The sequence below is a fragment of the Botrytis porri genome (assembly GCF_014898465.1).
Source record: "Botrytis porri strain MUCL 3234 chromosome Unknown BPOR_001, whole genome shotgun sequence".
Classification (NCBI taxonomy): domain Eukaryota; kingdom Fungi; phylum Ascomycota; class Leotiomycetes; order Helotiales; family Sclerotiniaceae; genus Botrytis; species Botrytis porri.
In genome coordinates this window covers 1,796,092-1,816,651 of record NW_024066075.1, presented here as the reverse complement: position 1 = coordinate 1,816,651, position 20,560 = coordinate 1,796,092, and the positions used below count along the sequence as shown (strand labels likewise).

The window sequence follows — 20,560 nt, the reverse complement described above, 5'->3', positions numbered from 1 at the left end:
TTCATTTCAATAGTCATCCGCTCGTTTTCTTTCCTAGCCACAATCTTAAAAGTTCTTTATCGGGATATTTTGGGATGATAATGGAATTTTTAGTACAGCAGTATTGAGTCATCTCATCCTCCTACTTTGTGGAAGCAACCAGCCGCAAATATTTGTTTGTTTAATCGGATATTTAATTGGGATTGATGAAAGGCAGCACTGTTCGGTACGTTTATTAGATGACATCAAAACAGACAAACTTCTACAATGACTTGAGTATGGAGAAATGAATCTCTCGCTCTGGGTCTCCATCCGCTAGCAATCCGCTTCTGTGCTATAATTTCGTAGCAATAAGTGGATAATTATCTCTGCCATCTGATCTTATTCTCTGGATAGCACAAGCTCTTGCTCGCACTTTATACTGGGGTCTTGACTGTTTGATGCTAATCCCATAACTAGAACGTCGAAACTATACTCCCTGGGGAGTTTTTGGCGCTTGCCAAGTTCTAGTTATGCATTTGGTATCTGTAAGGTTTGAGAATAAATTTTGAAGCTTTTGGAGAGTGAGGGGCTATTCTGTAGAAACGTGGTAAACAGCGATCACTTGTGAATCACGAAAGTGCAGGTACTATTGAACTCATTGGTTTATAGGTAGCACAGTAATATGGAGCTAGCGAAGCCTAATGAGGATTGGCTCAAGCCCTAAGAAGAGAGCTTCCTAGGGACCACAAATGAAATCGATTATTCCGAATAGCATTCTTTCCAATCCTGCGCTTCCACCATACCTGTGGTAGGTCATTTCTTTCACAGGTACAGCTTTACCTCTTACATGTTTACGAATAGGAAGTCCCTTCCTTCGGCATGTTCTTCCAGCGAGTCAAGATTTAGATTAGTTTCATGATAATGTCGTTCTCATTGTGGATTTATCGGTTTTTCATCGGGGATCTAATTTCAATGATCACTGGGCTCTCATTCCCTCCTTCCTGATAATGAGAGGGGCTATATCCATTGAATACTCGGGAAATCTTGAGATGCAAGTAGGTGGCCAATCTAATACTTCTCGAGTATGCCTGCAATAAAAGAGCTTACTTGCATCTCGACTGAGCCCAGCCCAAATTCAAAAATTCCGTTGATACGATATAAGTGTGGATTATTCGGCAACGCTTGATGGTTCTTATCTCATCGTTGTCATCTCACCCCACCTCTTGTCCGCTGTTCATTTATCACATTCAGATTCACGACAGTATATGTTTCGCGGCGTGTCCAGCGATGAGTAAAACACAAATTATTCGATTTCATTGTGATTTTCCTAATAATTCTTCGGGACTTCCTCAAATCTGTGGAATATCGAGACACTAAGAGATCCATTGCCTCTCCTTCTAAGGGTCCGTTCGGATCTATTTCTTTGATTTATTGCCAAAATAGGATTGGTGTGCTAATATAGCCTCGAATTTGTAGATCTACATTATATAGAATAATATTTCATTGACATATGCTAGTCGAAGCTCTATTACAGATTTAGCAAGACTATTGTAATCCCTACAAACTCCTAAATTTGTAGATTTGCAGTTGTAGACTCATCAGTGAGGTATATTTTTGTTTTGGTAAACAATAAAGCTTCATGAAGCTGATATAATGTTCAGTTCAATTGTATATTAACAACAAATGTAGCTCTACATCGCCTAAAAACCCGATCCCGGGCCCTAAGTATAGTCAAGTAGTTCACCTGATATCAACCGACAATAAGATACTTTTGTACTGTTGATTATACCTTATACTGAGTGAAAACCCTCTGCGTCGATACATACAATGCCTAATCAAGCGATAGTGAGAAGGTATCCATGGGTAGTTCCACTCGTTAATGTTTAAAGTTATTCACTTCTCGCGGGTTGAGAAGAGCAGTACATCAACCACTCTGATCTCAAGATTTATTTTCGTCTTAGGTTGGAACTTCCATTCCCTGGTCCGGTGAATGCAGCATTTTTTTGACATAGATGGTTATCGCTCCTATTCTGACTCTCATTCGAAGATTTAATTATATCATTGATAAGATTGGATACAATTGTTATTATTATTACTTCAATGATCTAGTTCTGTTTGCATTCGAGATTGGTCGCAGCATTTGCTGGATTATTCAAGCTCCGAGTACGCTGGTATAGAGCCTGTAGATTGAGAAGTGGTATATTAAACTGTTTAGCCAAACCTCAGTAGGAAGCTGTGATAATAAAGACTGGCTCCAGTGTATAGCTTCATAGCCAAGGGGTCGAATCGGACTGTAGTAGTATCGCACATCCCTCAGTCATATGAGCATCAAGACTATGTCCTGAATAATTTTCTTGTTTAACGCTATACTTGTCGAGTCCCCATCATGTTAAATCGATTAATGGTTGTAACGAGATACTACTTCCGCGGCAGCTTATTATCTATCTAGAGGTGATTAATCTCGCTCTGAATATTGCCGTCTTGGATTGAAACTACCTTGCCATCCTTCTCCATGATCACGGTGTTCATTTCAAGTTTTGTCATGCAGAACTTGCATTATGCGAAGGTATTCCAAGCCCATTGTATTGATGAACCTTATCGATGACATAGCGATGAAAAAGCCGGCATTCTCGAATCTCATAATCGACGAGAACAAAATGTAAGCGCATAACTCCTCGGCCTAGCCAATACTATTGGATGTTGAATGGGGTCTACCCTGTGGAGTCGAATGTATTCTTCGTTCACGGAACGGTAACGAGCGAGAGGTCTTGGTAATTTCACTTTCACCCGTTCATCGGGAGTCGTTCGGCGTAACAAGTATTATATAGTCGAGCTTGAGTTTCGCTAAATATAATTTTTAATAACGAAATAATCCGGCCTTGACAGTAAAGTTTGCTATCCCTTTGGAAACTACTAATGGGAACATACCTAGCTCCAATACGTATGAAAATTTTGATGACCACCAGAGCAATTATCCTGAAGGATACTGCCAGCTGATTCCATTGCGCGCAACTTATTATGTTAATAACATATGGTGTAGTTTGTTGGACCTGTGTTGAGAGACTTCCAATTTTATATCCAGGGACGTACTCTTTATCATTCGAGAGGGGTTTAAGTGTGTGAACTGCTGAGGTCTTAGAAGCATGTAGATGCGTTGAAAAGATAGAGATCACATAGCGGCCGATCGCAGCGGTAAAGACTTGATGATAACTAGCAGTCCTCTTTGGCATGCTGAGAAGACCATGGAATTTGATCGTGGACGCATCGATGGGCGGCCCTACAAGGGTCTAGTGAGTGACCCAGCCGTCGGTTTAGCAGGATAAAATGTGATCGCAGTTGATTCGAAAGTAGTCGAATGATCTTAGGGCAGGCTCGGTTGAGAACAAGAACTAGTGGTCCAAAACGATGTATAAGCCTCTCAAATTCGCGTGATTTCGATTTACCCTTCTCCATTACAAAGAATCTTATGTCGGTTTATGGATCCAGTTTGGCTGCAGCTTTCTCGAGAAGTTTCAAAGAATTACTCAGAAGATACCGTAGGATTTAGTCGATCGAAAAATGTAGCCGCAATTTAGACGAAAGGTTGCGTGGGGCTGTTGAATACCATAGAGCTATTGTGTGGCTAGCCTGAGTTCCAATAAAAAAACAAAGTACAGACTGAGGTATAAATGTCATTAACACGTCAACGCTGGGAGATGGTCTGGTTCTTATGCGATTTTGAGGTTGCAGATCTTGGTGTTCAGCTTGTAGGGTTAGGAGAAGTGATCCGCGTCATTATGATCGTGGTAAGGCTACGATATCACTAAAACATCACCTACCATATTAATCCCTAGTGTCCGTAAGTTCAATATATTCATTCGCATAGTTCGAACAGCGCTGGTCGAAAGTTAATTTTTAGGGCAACAGGGGCTAGGGGTTCGGAGATATTCAGAGCTCTAATTAACATATTATAACACAAAGCTTGAGCATTCAGCTAGAAGATCTGGCGTAGGGATCAACCGAGGCTGGGGAATCCCAGCTAACTCGGCTCAAGTCCAGGTCTTTCTTAGCATTAATTTTTTTTTGGTTGATATAAGGTAGATTCGTCGAGAAGGTGTGTATGTATGACTGAGAGAATTTGCAAAGCATGTTTTCCCCTAAGTTTCGGAGAGTATTTCAGGCTTGGAAGAATATAGGCTTTCAACCGAGATAACCGAGGTTACACAGAGTGGGCTTCAATTAAGTTTGAGATTAAGTTGATAGGTTTTATAGAGTGGGCCATAAACCCCCGAGGAAAGATAAGAGTGTAATGTACTGCTCTAGGAATGAGCGGATTATAAAATCTAAGGGTTGTATATATATTTCTATACTATTATACCTTTTGAGTATAATTAAATATTATATTAAGATTATTAAAGGATTAATAAGTTAATTCAGTGAATTAATCTACAATCAAATTCATTTATTTTATTTAATATATTCAAAATCTCTTTTAGAGTTTTAATTCCAATTCTCTTTTACATTTATTTAATAATAATATTGTTATTATTATATTCTTTATTTATCTATTTTTACTTATTTAATCAATATAAAAAAATTCTCTTATATGAATTTCATTCAAACTAAATTATAAAATCGATTTTCTATTATGATTATATAAACAAATTAATATTTATATATATGAATTTACAAATATTATAAATTATAAAAGGAAAGAATAAAATCTTTTATTATATATATATAAAAATTAAAAAGGAATTTAGCTTTTAATCTAAAAGATAATATTATATTTGATATTAATTTAGAATTTAAAGTTAATAATATTATTAAAACTTTCAAGAATATGAATCTTTTTAAAAATAACTCTTAAATAAAATTAATCAATCTTTTACAATTCAATTCAAAACTTTTCTATCAAAATATCTTTAATCTTATATATTTCAATCAATTCAAGTACAAACAGCATGCCTCTGAGGAGATACTCCCAAATAATAGTTTCAGATGAAGGATTGGTCTATGACGAAGCCTGGATCCATGTCTTGGCAGATCCTTCAATTTTTGAAGTTCTCATGTTATCTGGAGCATTTGAAACCATTATAAGGAGGTATCGGCCCCCCCTCCACCACAATATTATCCCTTTCAAACTCACCACGTTATTGCCCCTTTCCACAGACTCAATCGATATCACAAATCCATAAAACCGCCATCGCTCAAGTCAAAACAGTGCTAACTGTTATCCCATTTCCACAACCGACGTTTATATTTGTCTTAATGAAAGAACTACTTGATTCCCCTGTTAATCCAACTGCTACTGATTCCCTTCCGAGAAAGTCAGTACTTATCCCCAGTCTATCTCTCGGTACTTTTTAGGATCACGTCCTGATCCAGTGACCAAGTTTCAAAGTAAAGGGTTGAAAAGACTGGGTTCTATTTAGATTGTCAGTCTGATGTAAGCTCATTATATCTTTGGGTATCTAAAGACTCTTATTATTAATGCTCCAAGAGTAATCCTAGTACTTCAATATGTTGCACGTCTAAGTGCCCTAGTAGTACTAGCTTCAAAATCGTTTCTAACATTCTATTGTGTTGCATATCTTATAAATTATTGGCACTTCTGAAAACTTCTAGCTTAAAGATTAGCCAGCTCGCGAGCTTTCGGTGATTTTAACATCAAAAATAATCCGAGTGTACCTGTATGAGCTGCATATTGCATATTATAATATGAAGGTAACATCGGCACTTTATAGCCTCATTATTGGGCCCTTAGTCTTATTTTGTTGCGTATCTGACAACGCTTGGACTTAACAGCTTCATCAGGAGCACTCTCAATGCTGGTCTCTCCAAAAAGACGCGCAGTTATACACATCTTGTAATATGCCACTCGCTTTCTCAAATCCAGAACGAAATATTTACACGATATTTCACTATAGACCGCATATATTTATGTCAAAGAAAAGTAGTGTGGCAGAGGTATCAACGTGGAAGAGAATAAGAGCCGCATGAAACTGTAAAGTTTAAAATGAGTAATCCAAGAACGAACGCCAACAAGTGGATCATGTCCTTTCTATTACTGTATGTCCAGTTCTTACCACCATACACTCGTGTGATGTCCTAGAGACGAGAGAAACATATGGAATACTGAAAAGACTTGCTCAAAGATTTGTTCTCCCTAGCTTATCAATTTTCAGTTCGAAAAATTCGCAACATCCCAAAGACATCCCCCCTGTATGCATTGCCAGCGTCTATCATTGCACAAATGGCCAACAACACCGTAAATTATCTCTAGCGATAGCTTGGCTGTTCGTGATAAGGAAATGTGTCAGACTCGCCTTGCTTGAAATTGTGGAGGCAGCGAAGTAGGTGGGGTAAGGGCTTAGATATGTGGATAATATAATATGGCAGTTGATATAGAAGTAAGTGACACTTCCCATCGACACGATGCTCAAGTCCAGACTACTCTCTTCCCTGCCCACTTCATTCTGGCCTCACGAACACATTTTGAAGCAACTATGGCATTGGCCAGTTGTCGCTACAGAAAGTTGCTTTGGCTGCCATATCTGAACAGTAGTCAAACTCCAAGCACGCGAGATAGGGACTTGGGGTTGAGCTTGCGTAGGGTCATGACAACAACAACAATCATAACGTGGCCGTTTAAAACAAAAGTACCATCTCGCTCACCCTTACTGGACAGGACAATGAAAAACGTCAATGTCATGCCATAATCTGACAACACTGAATCCCCATCAATACCTCCTAGAAAACTTCGCAGGGTTCACTTGCGCTTTCGAAAAAAGTACATTATCAGATGACGCAATGATAGCAGCTCGAAAAACTTTAATAAATAACTGTCCAGTACAAACGCCCAGTAATAGAAGAAAGACGGTGAACGACCGCGCGAACACCTTGAGTTAACATCGTTCCACTCATACATAAACCCCAACATACCCTGATCAGAATTACCCTTTTCACACATCCACCGATTTCTCTTCTCCGGTTTAATTACGCCAGGTAACACTCGGTTATAGCATTGTCCCGCATGCATGCGTGCATGCAAAACTTTGAAATATGTACTCGGTGTGCGTGCCATGCAAGCAAGATTCTGATCATTAACGCCATCTACTGTAGAAAGATGTGTACTACAGTATCGGACCAATCTTCAACAGATTTCAATATGATAGATCGAATACAGGGTTACATTTAAGTTTCTTTGCGATAACATAACGGCATAAATCTGTAAGAAAGACAGACATAAAACGACGTATCATAACTGTACTGACAGCGAGCCATGGGGTGCTCAGGCACGTTAGACAAGTTAATCGAACAGACCTTTCAATATCTGTTTGTGGATTTAACTTTACGGTTTGACCCATTGGTTTGAGGGGCAAAGCGAATAGTGGATGGGTATCCCACTTTTAGACAGACAAGCTTCAAAAGTGGGAGTGGACATCTAACGTGACATCGTCCACTTTGAGAAACAATATACGATCGCCAAACAATTAGAATGGTCTATATAGGCTATGCATTCAGCTCATGCCTCGAGATGCGGGATTTCGTCGCACAGTCCATGGACCCTTGAGCCAAGAAAAACAAGGACGCGGAGATACCTCCTTAAAAAGAGCGCGAATCTAAGACACCCATCTTTCGGTCTCCAGAATATGATTAAGCGCGAAATCGGAAAGTTGACAAAGACATGGCTGACGAAATATTGCTTGTGGAAATTACAGCCAGGGTCACATCTCACCAGGTAGACGGGATGACGCTTATCCCGATTCTAGCCCCATGTATATGCAGCTACCAGGTATAAAGCTACCAGGTATAAATCTCTAGCTAGAAGCAAAGAAGAACATTTCGATTTCTCGTTGCGAAATTTCATAAAATTAGATGATAAAAACTAAACAATATTTTTACTTTAAATCTATGCTTCAATGCTTGGATACTTCCGGCTATACGCCATCTAGTCATGCGAAAGTGCAGGTGCCCAAGATCTGCCTTGTTGTTTCCCATTCCTGTACTGTGTGCGTGTGCGTGTTCTGTTTCCCCATGCTTACGCTTATGCTAGGCAAATGCAATGCCAGTATATCGCACATATGCGTAATTCAACAATTGGAGAAATTATCGACAACAAATTCCATACGAACTCTCCAAATGCGTAGCTTTCCCATCTAAATCGTTCAAGGTGTTTTGTCTCTAATCTGGGCATCAGCATCCTGAGCGTATCTCTCCCCGCTTACCCTATACTGTTCTGCCGGTTGCTCTCGTGTAACCATAATACCGTCCTGTCCCACCTCCGCAAACCTCGAAAAATCTCCATTCTCCCTGATAGTACTTGCTGAATGCGGCCAGGCGTGGATTCCAGCCGGAGGCGCTGTGTAAGAAGGTGCTGAATTGGGTCTTCCATTATCTGCAGCATTCCCTCCTTCGTTCCTGGTATTCGCATGGTGATGATGATGATGATGCATTCTCCCGTGTTGAAAAAGATTTGCAAAATTTTGTTTTCGTCGCCTTTCTTCCTTCTTTCGAGCTTTCTTTTCGTCTCTCACTTGTATCTCTTCAGCGGAAAGATCTTGTTCACCGTTTACCTGTTCATAGTTGAGAAATTTTATAACCTTGTAGAAGCCCGCTGCGAGAACCGCTCCCATGAAAGGTCCTAACCCTATAAGAAAAATTAGTTCGGTAAAGAGAGGAGATCATCTGTGAGTAGTGTAGTAGTGCGCCAAATAGAGCACGCAGCTAGGGTAAAGATCCAGCTGTATACATGAAACCGGCGCAGAACTAAGCCGTGAACGAGAAAACCCACAGTAAATCCAATGATAACCCCTAAATCCTCCGATAACCTCTGCGCCAAATGCTCTAGCTGGATTCAAAGCACCACCTGTCCAAGCAACGCCCATCAACTCCGCAACAAAAAGCGAGAGTCCTATCCCCACAGGTGCCACGAAGGTGACTTTGGTTTTCTCGGCTGCTAACATGAGAATGGTAAACACTAGTTCGATAGTGAAGAACATCTCAAGGAAGAGTCCTTGCGCAATGGAAGTACCGGAGGCCAGTGCACAACTAAAGAGTACAGCGTCTCCTGGAAGAAGGCCTCGAACCGCGGCGGCAGCAGTGATAGAGGCAAGAACCTGGGCTATGAATATGAAAATAGATCTGGATGTTTGACATTAGTGAGTGTGTGATCGTCTAGAGCTTGCTAATGAACATATGGTACAAGATAGGTGGATCAGTCAACACTGCCACCAGGATTCTAGACGAGAGGACCCCTAAATTGTTGATGTTTAGTCAGGAACTTACCTGACAGGACCCACCACACCTACAAGGCAAAGAGCTAACGTGACCTGCATATATAAGTTAGCAAGATTCCTCCACCAAAGTAGTAAATCGGCTCTCAATCCAGGACCCGAATTCAGGAAAAGTCTATGCTCGGGCTTATTGCTGATACTCGGTGGCAATCTTGCATGGAACTGTGGTACTGGATGTCCAGACCGAAGTGGATATACATACAGCTGGATTAAAAAGTCCTCCACTAATACGAAAGAAGATCCAGACGTTGACGGTGAGACTGAAGCCGAAAATCAAAGCAATATACATCAATTGATTTATATCAGGACTTGCAACTATCGCTGTATTTCTTTGAGATGTCTGATTGGCAGTTTGAGTTCCGCCATAAGCGAAAAAGAGGAAGAGAAATGTTCCGACGAATTCGCCCAGGAAAGCGATGAAATGATTTTTTAGACCACCATTGACATCCTTATTGGCAGCCATCTTAGGGCCCGTAAATCTTGCTTGTGGGTAATTGAGATGAAATGTAATACAGGAGCAAATGGGAACAAGACAATTTCTGGGGTTTTAGGACTGGAGTTTTAAGAATCTGGAAAGCAGACAGGAGAATGATTGAAGATGTCACCAGAAATCCAAAAAGTACTAGCAAGAAACCTGATTTGTTATTCAATTGTAGAGAACAATGACATGTATACTTTCACTTAGACTTAATGTACGCTGGTTGCAAAGTTAAAAATGTGCTTTGAACTTGATGTAACAGAGGCTGAAGATCGTGATATTTGCTCAGAAGGAAACACATTCACGCACGAGTGAGTAATCAAGAGGAGAGAAGAAGACATGAGTAACAAAACTTTGTTGCTTTTCTGTCTATCTCTCATGAACTCCATGTTAACTGCCATATCACTATAATACAGTCCTACGACGATCTCATGCGTCGGTGGGTTGATAATTGAAGCGGACGATGTAAAAATTGGTATCGACTTAAGACCTATGGAAAAAAATCGCGATCCCTTCGAAAAATACGATTTTCAGTCGACTTGTTTTTGGCAATTCTTGGGCCCATACCTTGTATTGGGTCCGGCGATTGCAATGTGTGGAATTTGCTCATGGTACTAACCAACATTTTGAATTGATGCGTAGCCCAAGACCCTTTCGAGAGCTAAATACAGTAGCGTTCAAGAACCAAGAGAAAGGGAACGTAGATTTCCAAATCTTCAGCGTTGATGTGAATTACCCGATTAGGTTATGAAACCCCGAAGTTGGATTTAATAAGCGCGATGAGGAATAGTCTTCATGCGAGCATGGAATTCATACGCAATAGGTATTTTCGTAAAGCGTTTTTATTGATTGGAAGAAAGTAGATGCTGTAAGTTCAATAAAGGCTGAATGAAAACTGGGGAGCTGGTCTCGCCTAATTTTATTTCATTAAACTTGTCCAATAACAGCTAAATGATCGGAATTACTATAGCTTCGACGATAATTAATCAATACCTATCTAAATACTAAACACTTTGTGATTTATAGCTAGAGAAGGAAGAAAAAACAAGTAGAAGCTAACAATCAGTGAAAATCAATGGCCTGAGCTTTGCTTTTTCGGATGATAGGCCGAGCTCCTTGTAGACTTGGAATTCCTAAACGATATTTCATATTCCAAAATTAACTCTAGAATTCGAGCATTAATTGTTGTCGTAGGGCTCAATGGCCATTCTCTTCAGCTGATTGAAGATTAATTACGAAGAATTGCCCGTTTGAGAACGAAAATGAGGTTGGGGTATCAGCATCTAATTGAATTGTCAATTGTACATTGTGCACGCTTTCATCAAGCTCGGGATGAATCACCCCCAGTAACGGGGGGAAGAGTACTTTGACAACGGAAAGAATTCGTCGATGTGGCATACCTTTTTCGGCCCTGTTGTGCTACCTCAGTTACCCAACTTTCAATTTGGTACCCGTAATGTCATTGTATCAGCTCCGATAGAGCCACAAAAGTTAGAGTTTAATGAAACGTCTTCACTTCACGCCGTGCCACATAGCTACTGGGCATTAAAACATGCGAGTTTCTGGCGGAAGTTTTGAGCACGTTTCTTGGACTTACATGATTTACCTGATGTTGGACACACATCAATTAGAAAAGGAGATATGAAGTTATCATATAAAGCCCTATTCGTGTCCTATAGTGACTTGGAAAATGAGATTATGTAAATGATGACTTGGAAGAAAGATTGCCCAATTGAAGATCTTTAAATCTTTCCGGTTTCTGCACTGAAGGCCAAGCACTCTCGAGGCACGTTAAGTCTTCCTCCCCGCAGCATCATAGGGAGAGTCGATCCTACTTTGTTTCGCAACAAGAAAAGATGAGCGGGTGAAGATCAATGAGATTCATGAGAAGGCTTTTAGAACAAAAGCAGAATTACCTATTCTTTTGCACAAGGTGGCCATTATGATTGGCGAGGAAAGAGCGGAAGCACCTCCACCGCAAAAAGCTTCGGAAAATAATCTTCACCCTGTCTTGACGACCCTGTCAACCAATGTAAGGCACAACCGCATAATGTTGTGCGACAGTAGTTTATTCAAGGCTTATTAGCCGAGTATCACTCAGCATTGGCGATGCGGGCTCGTAAACATTGATACGCATCGGTATTTGGTGGCTCGAACGTGCATCGACCTCATACGTACTTTGTTCGGATCTAATCCATGATAAATGGACCCCCGAAGAAACATAAACCTTATTTTGAAGAGGAGAGTCCCTTCCAGCCCTCCTCAACCAATCAATCTCTTGGTGAGGCAAAACGTCGGCAAAAGAAAAGATACATGTAAGATCTTACAATGATGAAAAAATGACATGGATTCTTCAAACCGCCACTTGCAACTCTAATCTCTTGTAGCGTTGATGAAAACATTGTGAGAATTTTGTGCAAGAGAATTCTAGACTTCTCCATAGTCAGAAAGAAGGTAATCGGTGATAAAGAACTATTTTTGATTTGTTTGAAGTGTTCACCGCAACAGATCTAGTCGCTAGGTACATAACACCCCTCTTCGAAAGATCTACAAAATCGACAAGTTACCCACTTACCTACTTTGTAAATCAATCCACCAACACTTTACCTATACGAGCAATCAAGAAAAGACCCCCCTGATCCTTGGAGATATCCGATGTATAATGCGGATTGCAGAGAAACCAAACTAGTACCGTTCTTTTGAGAGACCATGAATTGACATGGAACTAATTTTTATCTAGCCTCAATCATCAAGACTATTTCTTGCACCAAAGCAACCGCAGACTGAATGTAAATGTGTATATATTCGAAAAGCTCTCTCACACTTGCCGAAAACCCTTCCCCCTTCCGATCTTCCTTACTACATCCGTTCTCCAAAGTTTTGCTTTTCTGCTGCTAGACAAACTTATAAAACTATTCTTGGGCCCCCTCATTTCCAACTATACATATGTTACCCATCCGCCCCGCAACTCTACCAGGGAAATTATCCAAACTTTCAGAGCTCGAGTGTCAATATATTGGCTCCATCTTCGTCGGGGATTTTAAGCACGAACCATTTCGCGATACCCTTCTTCAAAATTCAAAACTCAGAGGCCCCTTCCTTATATATACACTTGAACATCTCATCACTTTGGTTCGAGACCAAGATACATAAGTGCACGACTGGGGAAAGTACTTGGGGTACACTTATATTTGTGGACCATAATCTTCTACATCCTACCATATCTTTCAACCATCCAATATATCTACCGTCTCTTATACAACAAAAGTAGCCTTATCCGATACCAAAGTCAACATGAAGGAAGATAGATCTTCACCCTCCGTTGTCACCAAACCGGAATTCAAGACAATGAATGGAGTAACTAAAGCTCAATGTATGTAAACATTTTCACAACTCAGTTCAACCCATCCTCAATCACCCCATCTCTAACATGAATCTCTAGCTACCAAGAGCAGAAGAAGCGTAGCAAACATGAACGAAACTGCTCTGGCGAAAAAGAGAGAAAATGATCGCAACGCTCAAAGAAATATCAGAGAAAAGGCAAGGAAGGAAAAGACCGAGATGGAACAGAAAATCCAGAAGCTAGAGAGCCAGCAAAGACGTTTCGATGAGTTGATAAAACGGAACGAGGAGCTGAGAGCGTTATTACTGAAGCATGATATCGATCCCGATACGGAAGTAGTACTCTCACCTCGCCAAGCACAACCCCTAGAGAATATTGCACCAGGAAAACGAAATCTAGGTTCATCGCACGGCTTTCCTGCTGAAGGTATATTGGAAGGAATGGAAATGGATCGCTCTACAACCGGATACCAATTTCCCATCGTTTCTCAGCCAAATTTACAACAAGCACCTGGACTTCTACCTATATACAACCCAATGGAATCAAATCAACTTCTAGATTCTCCTGAGCTTACGGGGTCTCCTGCATCATTATATTCACATCATTCGGCATCTCGAACCGGATCGCCACAAAACACAGGGGCGGTCTCTCCACCATATCCAAGTCATCAATCAATGACTCCTCTGCAACATATGTCTCAACCCATGTATCCTCTCTCGATGCCCATTCAATCCATGGGATCTATTCCACAAATGTCGCCACCTCACGATATATCACTTCAGCAAAATTCTGGATTCCAAAACACATATACACAGGACTGGACGTTTCCTGGCTCAGCTGGTCCAATCTGGGACCAAGCCGTCGCATTCAGACCTATGTCGACTTACGCTGTACCTATGACTATGGGTATGTCATAGCTTTCGAATCGCAAGAAACAATTCGTTGACGAGCACTATCCTTAGAAAAAAAGAATTCATCTACGGTACAGAATGCACAATCTCAGGAAACACACAGTGAAGAAAGGCGTTAGGTATGGGGTCTGGGATTTTTTTAAACACATGTCGACGTACAGGCGGCATAGACGGAGTTACATGTGTTTAATTGGCTGCTTTATACCCAGTTCTAGGATACACAACAGGACTAGATTTGTTTTGACTGTGTGCCTTTTTTCTTTCATTTTTATTGGGACATTGGAGTTTGCAGGTATCAGGGTTACAACACGGAATGGAAGGGTAGGGCAGACTTAGGTTCCTCATTGAATTCGGACTGTCTTTTGTACATTTATTCAGTTTGCTAGAGATAAAGAGATATTATCTACTGATTCTCTCTAAAATTGTATCAATTACTTGACACGAATGGTGATATCTTGACACTGAAATTCGCCCTTGCTGGTGCTAATGTATGACAAACTGTTCTAACCTTACATTGCCCCGCCAATCTTCACAAAATACACCAAGGGCCTTGGTCATTTCCAAAGAATGACAATTCAGTCACTGCACAGATGAAACACCTTAGTCTTTCAAAAGCCGTCTCCAGATTTTTCAATTACCTATCAAGTCCGGATCACACAATTTCACGTCAAACTCCGGTGGAGACACCTCGGAGAGCCAGATTTACCCCTCCAACGAGAAGATTTGCAATCCGAGGTATAACCACCATATTAAACAGAATTCTTTAGACTTAGTGGGTTTTGGATTACCAAGAGATCGGTACATTGTGCTACGTCCCACTACGTTTGGATTGCAGAGGGTTAGGGCTAGTGTTGGCTTGAGGCGATTTTGGTGCGGGAATTTCCCAATCATGTGGTCATATAATGTTGAGACTGGGCTCTTGAAATCCAATTGTCTCTACATTCGTGGAGGTAATGAATACTGAAGTTTCAAACGCCATCTCTCTTCTTCTATGTATTAGTATACCGTGTTTCCATTGTCAATTTCTGGCATATGAATGTTACAAACCTAATGGTATCTACCATGCATTCAAACACCATCGCCGATGAAGTGCATAGGGAAAAAGCATAATATAGTACTAACGTCAATTCCATATCTTATTTCCGATATTCATCCAGTAAGTTTTCTTCAAATACTTCTAGAAAATAAAATTTCTTCCATCTAGTCGATGCACGGATCAAAAGGGGCTTGGTCGGTTAGCATAAGTGGTACCTTGAGGGTACTTCCACGTCGCCCATACACTATCGGTTGAGAAGGATGCTTAAAATTTTTTTTTAAGTTTTGCAGGATCGAAGGAAAACGTGCTTTGCGCTTTAGCATTGAAGAGATAAAGTTCTGAGAGGGGAAGAACATTCCCGGGTTCTGGGTGATTTGCGGGCTTGGGATGGAGGAGGGGTTCTCAAAACTGGTCCAGTGCGTAGGGTTTTTCGATACAGCGTGATGAAAACATGAAACTTAGTGGTGGTTGGCAGACTAAGGGACTAAAATTCTCTACTAGGAGGTAGATCGGCTATTCATGTGACAAATCGAAGCCTACGATCTTACGAGTAATGGGCAACGAGCGCGGAAATGGTGCCACAGCGATGAATACCAACTTCCAAGGTGTGTAGCCATGATTAATGGGTGAGGCGGTGCTTATTAGAGGATTGTTGGGTTTTACATTTCGACTACGTAGGTTTTAAAACACATTAGCTTACAGTATGGTATGTATTTCTATTATCACCAAGGAGAACGGATCGAACTTTACACCAAGCACCGTAGAGATCCAACACCCACTCTAGCTAAGAAATCAATGCAAATCAGCATGTAATTGTTATTAGTAAAAGGCAACACCCGGAGCGGAATTAACAAGTAACTACTCTGTAAGGCTTTCCACGTGGGAATTCTTTCAACTACCGTATAAACTCGACAAACTCGGATTCTACTTAACCGCATTAAGCGTAGTTTCAGAGCCTCATCCCTACAAGATAAAATGAAAGGACTAATTTCAACAATTTGGACAAATTATTATTAAATCAACAATCATTATTTTGCTCTAGAAATAAGGATTCCAATACAACTCAACAACAGAAATAAATTGAGGTTAAGAAAATCTTTTAATTCCGATTTATATAAAATCTACATCAAGGAATTCACGTGTTATAACACGTGAATCGGTTAGAAAAGTGGAAAAAAATATCGGATTTTAATAAGTCTAGCTAGGGAGAGATCGATAATATGCTAGGCTATATACAGTTAAGTAGAATCCGAGTTTGTTCGAGTTTATAGTATATACGGGTAGTTTGGTTTCCGACATTATCTGATCACATCGACGCTAATCCTTCTTACATAATCGACAATGGTTTCAGTACTGATGACTCGTTTATAATGAGGTTCATTATTATTATCAAAACTGAAAGATATCTAAGCCTTACTGGAAGCTAGCTCTCATCTGTACAGCCTGTATTAGATGGGAGAAGGTATAAATTGAAGTCCTAGCTTTCTTCCGCGAACGCGCAAAAGAATATTTGAAGAATATCTAGAACGAAAAAGAAATCACACTAGCAGCATTAAATAAGAAAAAAGAAACAGTATTTCGTTTTATCGAAAGGTCTAGAAGATACAAATAATATCGGGCGGGCTGGGACTAGCAGCTGAAAAGTTTGTTCCGCCTTCATCGTCATGTCCCTATCAAAAGTACTGTAAAAGCCGAAGCGAAACCCAACTGATCTGACCCGACTATTTCAAACCCCATTGCGAAGCCATCAAAAATGTCAAGATTTAAGACGAGTAATGAGTTGAAACTTTAAATGGCCACGAGAGAAGGTAGGCCGAGTCAGGGGTCCTTCTTCAACTTTTCTCTTGGCGAGTACACTATATACTGTCACCGAGAGCCCTATGGGCTATGGTTCACAAAGGACCAAGTCACTTGAACTTAATGCCTAGATCTTGATACTCAGGCTCTAGCCACCGGAGCAGTAATACCGGTGGGATAACAAGGACGAGCTTTGACTGAAATTAGAGGGTTTGTGCCGTTTAGTCTTTACAGTAGTGGTGTGTCTAGTAAGTAGTGTTATGGTAGAGCGAAATTGATGACAGACAGAGATCGACAATATCAAATAATAGACACAAACCCAAGAACCAAACACTAGGGACTGTGGCGTCAACGGAAACGACGGGTAGAGTCAGCTACCTACATCCTTCTGGATATCTAGATATTGTGAGTAGATCTTACATAGATGGTCGATAAAACGATAGGAGATGAAGAAATTTTCTATAAAACAGATACTACTCTTTTGGGAAATGAATGGCTTGGCTAGGAAAGTGAAGATGACTCTGTGGCGTTTCTGGGGAAGATTTCGAGGGACGCGTTGAAGAAAGATCGACTTCTGCTAATCCGTCTTCTTCATCCTGGACAGAATCTTTGTGTTGCAGCAAACCTGGATCAACTAACGAATTACAGCCAATTCTTTTTGTTTTCTTTTTCTTTTTCTTAAACTTGATAGGTATAAGCTAAGAATTCCATAAATAAAGATCGACAAAAAACCGCAATCATCGCTCTTTCAAGGAAAAACTTCCTAACGTTAACGTATGATCGACAAAAAAAATCGAAATTTGTGATTTAGACCCCCCGGTAGTGCTTTTACTGTGTAGCCCCGTGTGAACCCTGCGGCTCATCTCAAGTTGAGCGGAAGTATCTCCACTCGACCAATCTTTTTGTTTCAGTATAGTATGGGGTAAACAACACAGGGGTACAAGTCGTCCGAAAGGATCGACCGATTGAGTGATTTACCCTTTGATCCTACCTGCCGCAATATTACAAATGCGCTAGGCCTATGGATTCGGAACGGGACGGGCTCAAAGGGATGAGGTAGGAGAAGGATAAATGGTGCAACATAAAGACCTGTAGCAGGGCAAGCCGTTTGGTTTTAGGAGGTGCAGATCTCGGAGGTTTGTATGGATGCGGTGTGTCACGAGCCCTCGGATATCGGCTGGGCAAATGGAAGCTGTCGATGACAGAGCCTACTCATCAAGGTAATTTTGAGGATATTTAGGGATGACAATTAGGAGTACCGGGAACGGGGTGGAGAACGGTACCTAGATCATTCGGGGGGGCGGATACGGAGAGACGGGGTTGCCTACCTAAATGGGTAATTCCGTAAATCTTAGGGAGGGGTGGTCGAGATCTGTGTTTTATGGACAAGAGATCTAGGGAGCTTGGATCGTGAGTTATGAGCGATGTTTCATGAACATCCGGTGCTAAGAAGGATGGTAAATGCCTCATCTTTTGTCTGCCTACCTACCGAGTCTATCTACCTAGTATGCGGTACCTACCGAGGAATGTACCGATATGACTTCACTGTTGTGGAGAACGGTAGTTCACATTCTCTCAAGATATATCACGAGGTGCAAAGAGGTGCGGAAACGGGGCTGATTGCTTCTTTGGGTAATATTGAGTATACACGAGCACGTCGTATAGCAAATCATGTTCTAGACGGCCAGACCGAGACAGACCTCAGCATGGGGTTCCCAACGCGGTATGGTGATGTCAGATGGCCATGCATGGAGTTCTAAACACAGAATGGTAATGTAAAGATTACCATGCGTGGAGTTCCAGACAAACAACAAAACATGGTAAATGTAAGATTACCATGCGGCTGATTGGATATCTAGTGATTGGTCAATATATCCGCCATTCAATCCAAATTGGATGCTAGGGTATCTACGTTTCAAAAGGCCTCAGGGTTTAGAGGCTGGGTGTTAAAGTTAGCATTTTACTCCCTTGTAATATCTCCTGTCTGATATTGTTGATGCCGTTGATAATGGTGGTGTTGATAATGATGTGATTGTATTGATACCGACACCCTCCTACTGGGGTCTTTTGATATCTCGCTGTACATCAACAAAGGCGTCACCCAAATGCGGGACCAGCAGGGTGTGTAGATCATATTACTTCCACATTCATCCACATCTAGACCATCGTCAAAATAAATGATTGATCTACTCAGTCCGATGAAGACTGGCGAAAGACAATTGTGATGAGAATAAAACGACTCACATGGTTTAACTCACCAGGTACCGTAAGTACCAAGATAAGTGCTTCCAAGAGGGTATACAATTAGAATATGAGATTGTGGATACAACAGCACACACAGCACAGCAAGTGTATGCACCGAGGTGGATATCAGTTATACACATACATCTATGGTGTTATCTTATTTATGGAGACGATTTCTCCACGCGTGCGTCGATGTTTCTGGTTATTTGCTTTTGCTACTGTGCGTGGGTGGATCGATCTTGGTATTTCGGCCTCCTGTACGATGGACACTGTACGGAGGACAGTCCGTGTTCCGAGATCTCAGATATGGACCTTGCATGCAATGACTACGGGGATGGCTCCGACACACACGGGGATGGCTCCGTTCATGTGTATTAGACACGGGTATTGTGGATATCGATCTAGATATGGATCTACCAGGAGACAGCTGAAGTCTGTGTGTGCAGTATGTGTGAAGCTTGGATATTTCCTAGGTATCTCTCTATCGACGAGATGTCAAATGTGAATATTTTCATCGATGTCAGACGAAATTACATGGTTGTATAGCTACTTCGTTTACTTAACATGATACGAATATTCATATCAATTTCATTATACATTTCAAAAGATGTGGTATACATCTAGTAGTATGAGATGAGCCTTGCCATTCTAGAATTGGGAGGTAAGCTTTCTTCTGAATCAAACACTCATCTCCACTCTGCTTGGTCGGCGACCAGAGAAGTAGATTCTGTTAGTGGTTGTTTGAGAAGTCTTAGTTGGTTTGAGTTTATATTTTGACATCTTGATAGATATTTATATACAAGGTATATTTATCTAACTATCTAGCCTTAGAGATGGAGTATTTCTGTCTTCGGTCCCGATACGAGTATATCAATAAAATCACCGACAAATAGATGACCATATTCACAATGTATCACTACCTAGTCCTCTCATTTTTATATTATAATGAATACCCAGTTTAAAATCCGAAAGATAAAAAAGAAGAGTATTTCGTACAACGATATAAAATGAATACATACATATACACATAATATAAATCTTAGGGCCTAGCTACATGCGAACAAATAAACACATAAGCAATGGCCCTCTCGCTATTACTAATGTTTACTTATCTACTCGAATTTTTCTTCCTTACATAACACAAGGTTGGAATATTATAACTACATTTATATCTATATCTATATCTATATCTATATCTATATCTATATCTACATAAGCACAACCACCTCCAGCCACTAGATCTAGACCCTTAATTCAATCTCCGTCCACTTCAAACTGTTGACCCCTATACACACATACGTATATTCCTTCAAATCCCGTCCACCCCCCTTCTTTTCGGATATATACTCCTCCACCATCCCAACATATGTTACATCATTCAATCATTCCACGCTTCTTTTTATATCCTATCATCCCAGCTTCACACTATCTCTCGAATCACAATCCCTTCTATTTATTATACCTCTTATGAATCATTCCTAATTCGCTAGTCACAATCTATTACACTATTCC

At 40.7% G+C, this 20,560-nt stretch overlaps 4 protein-coding genes across 4 annotated transcripts; 2 read left to right on the top strand and 2 right to left on the bottom strand.

The window, feature by feature from the left end:
• Nucleotides 1–2,744: 2,744 nt before the first annotated feature.
• Nucleotides 2,745–3,191, bottom strand: EAF01_000490 (uncharacterized protein; the record flags this gene model as incomplete). The annotated part of the gene is made up of 3 exons (XM_038908740.1): nucleotides 2,745–2,805; nucleotides 2,890–2,973; nucleotides 3,052–3,191. The coding sequence occupies 3 exons, from the start codon at nucleotides 3,189–3,191 to the stop codon at nucleotides 2,745–2,747; spliced, it is 285 nt and encodes a 94-aa protein (XP_038775646.1).
• A 3,144-nt stretch (nucleotides 3,192–6,335) lies between these two features.
• On the top strand, nucleotides 6,336–6,662 carry EAF01_000489 (uncharacterized protein; the record flags this gene model as incomplete). The annotated part of the gene is made up of 1 exon (XM_038908739.1): nucleotides 6,336–6,662. The coding sequence occupies one exon, from the start codon at nucleotides 6,336–6,338 to the stop codon at nucleotides 6,660–6,662; it is 327 nt and encodes a 108-aa protein (XP_038775645.1).
• Nucleotides 6,663–7,801: 1,139 nt separating this feature from the next.
• EAF01_000488 (uncharacterized protein) lies at nucleotides 7,802–9,702 on the bottom strand (the record flags this gene model as incomplete). Its single annotated transcript, XM_038908738.1, has 4 exons — nucleotides 7,802–8,593; nucleotides 8,738–9,087; nucleotides 9,232–9,275; nucleotides 9,442–9,702. The coding sequence occupies 4 exons, from the start codon at nucleotides 9,700–9,702 to the stop codon at nucleotides 8,112–8,114; spliced, it is 1,137 nt and encodes a 378-aa protein (XP_038775644.1). The 3' UTR covers nucleotides 7,802–8,111.
• Nucleotides 9,703–13,011: 3,309 nt separating this feature from the next.
• On the top strand, nucleotides 13,012–14,090 carry EAF01_000487 (uncharacterized protein; the record flags this gene model as incomplete). Its single annotated transcript, XM_038908737.1, has 3 exons — nucleotides 13,012–13,090; nucleotides 13,160–13,966; nucleotides 14,023–14,090. The coding sequence occupies 3 exons, from the start codon at nucleotides 13,012–13,014 to the stop codon at nucleotides 14,088–14,090; spliced, it is 954 nt and encodes a 317-aa protein (XP_038775643.1).
• Nucleotides 14,091–20,560: the final 6,470 nt, after the last annotated feature.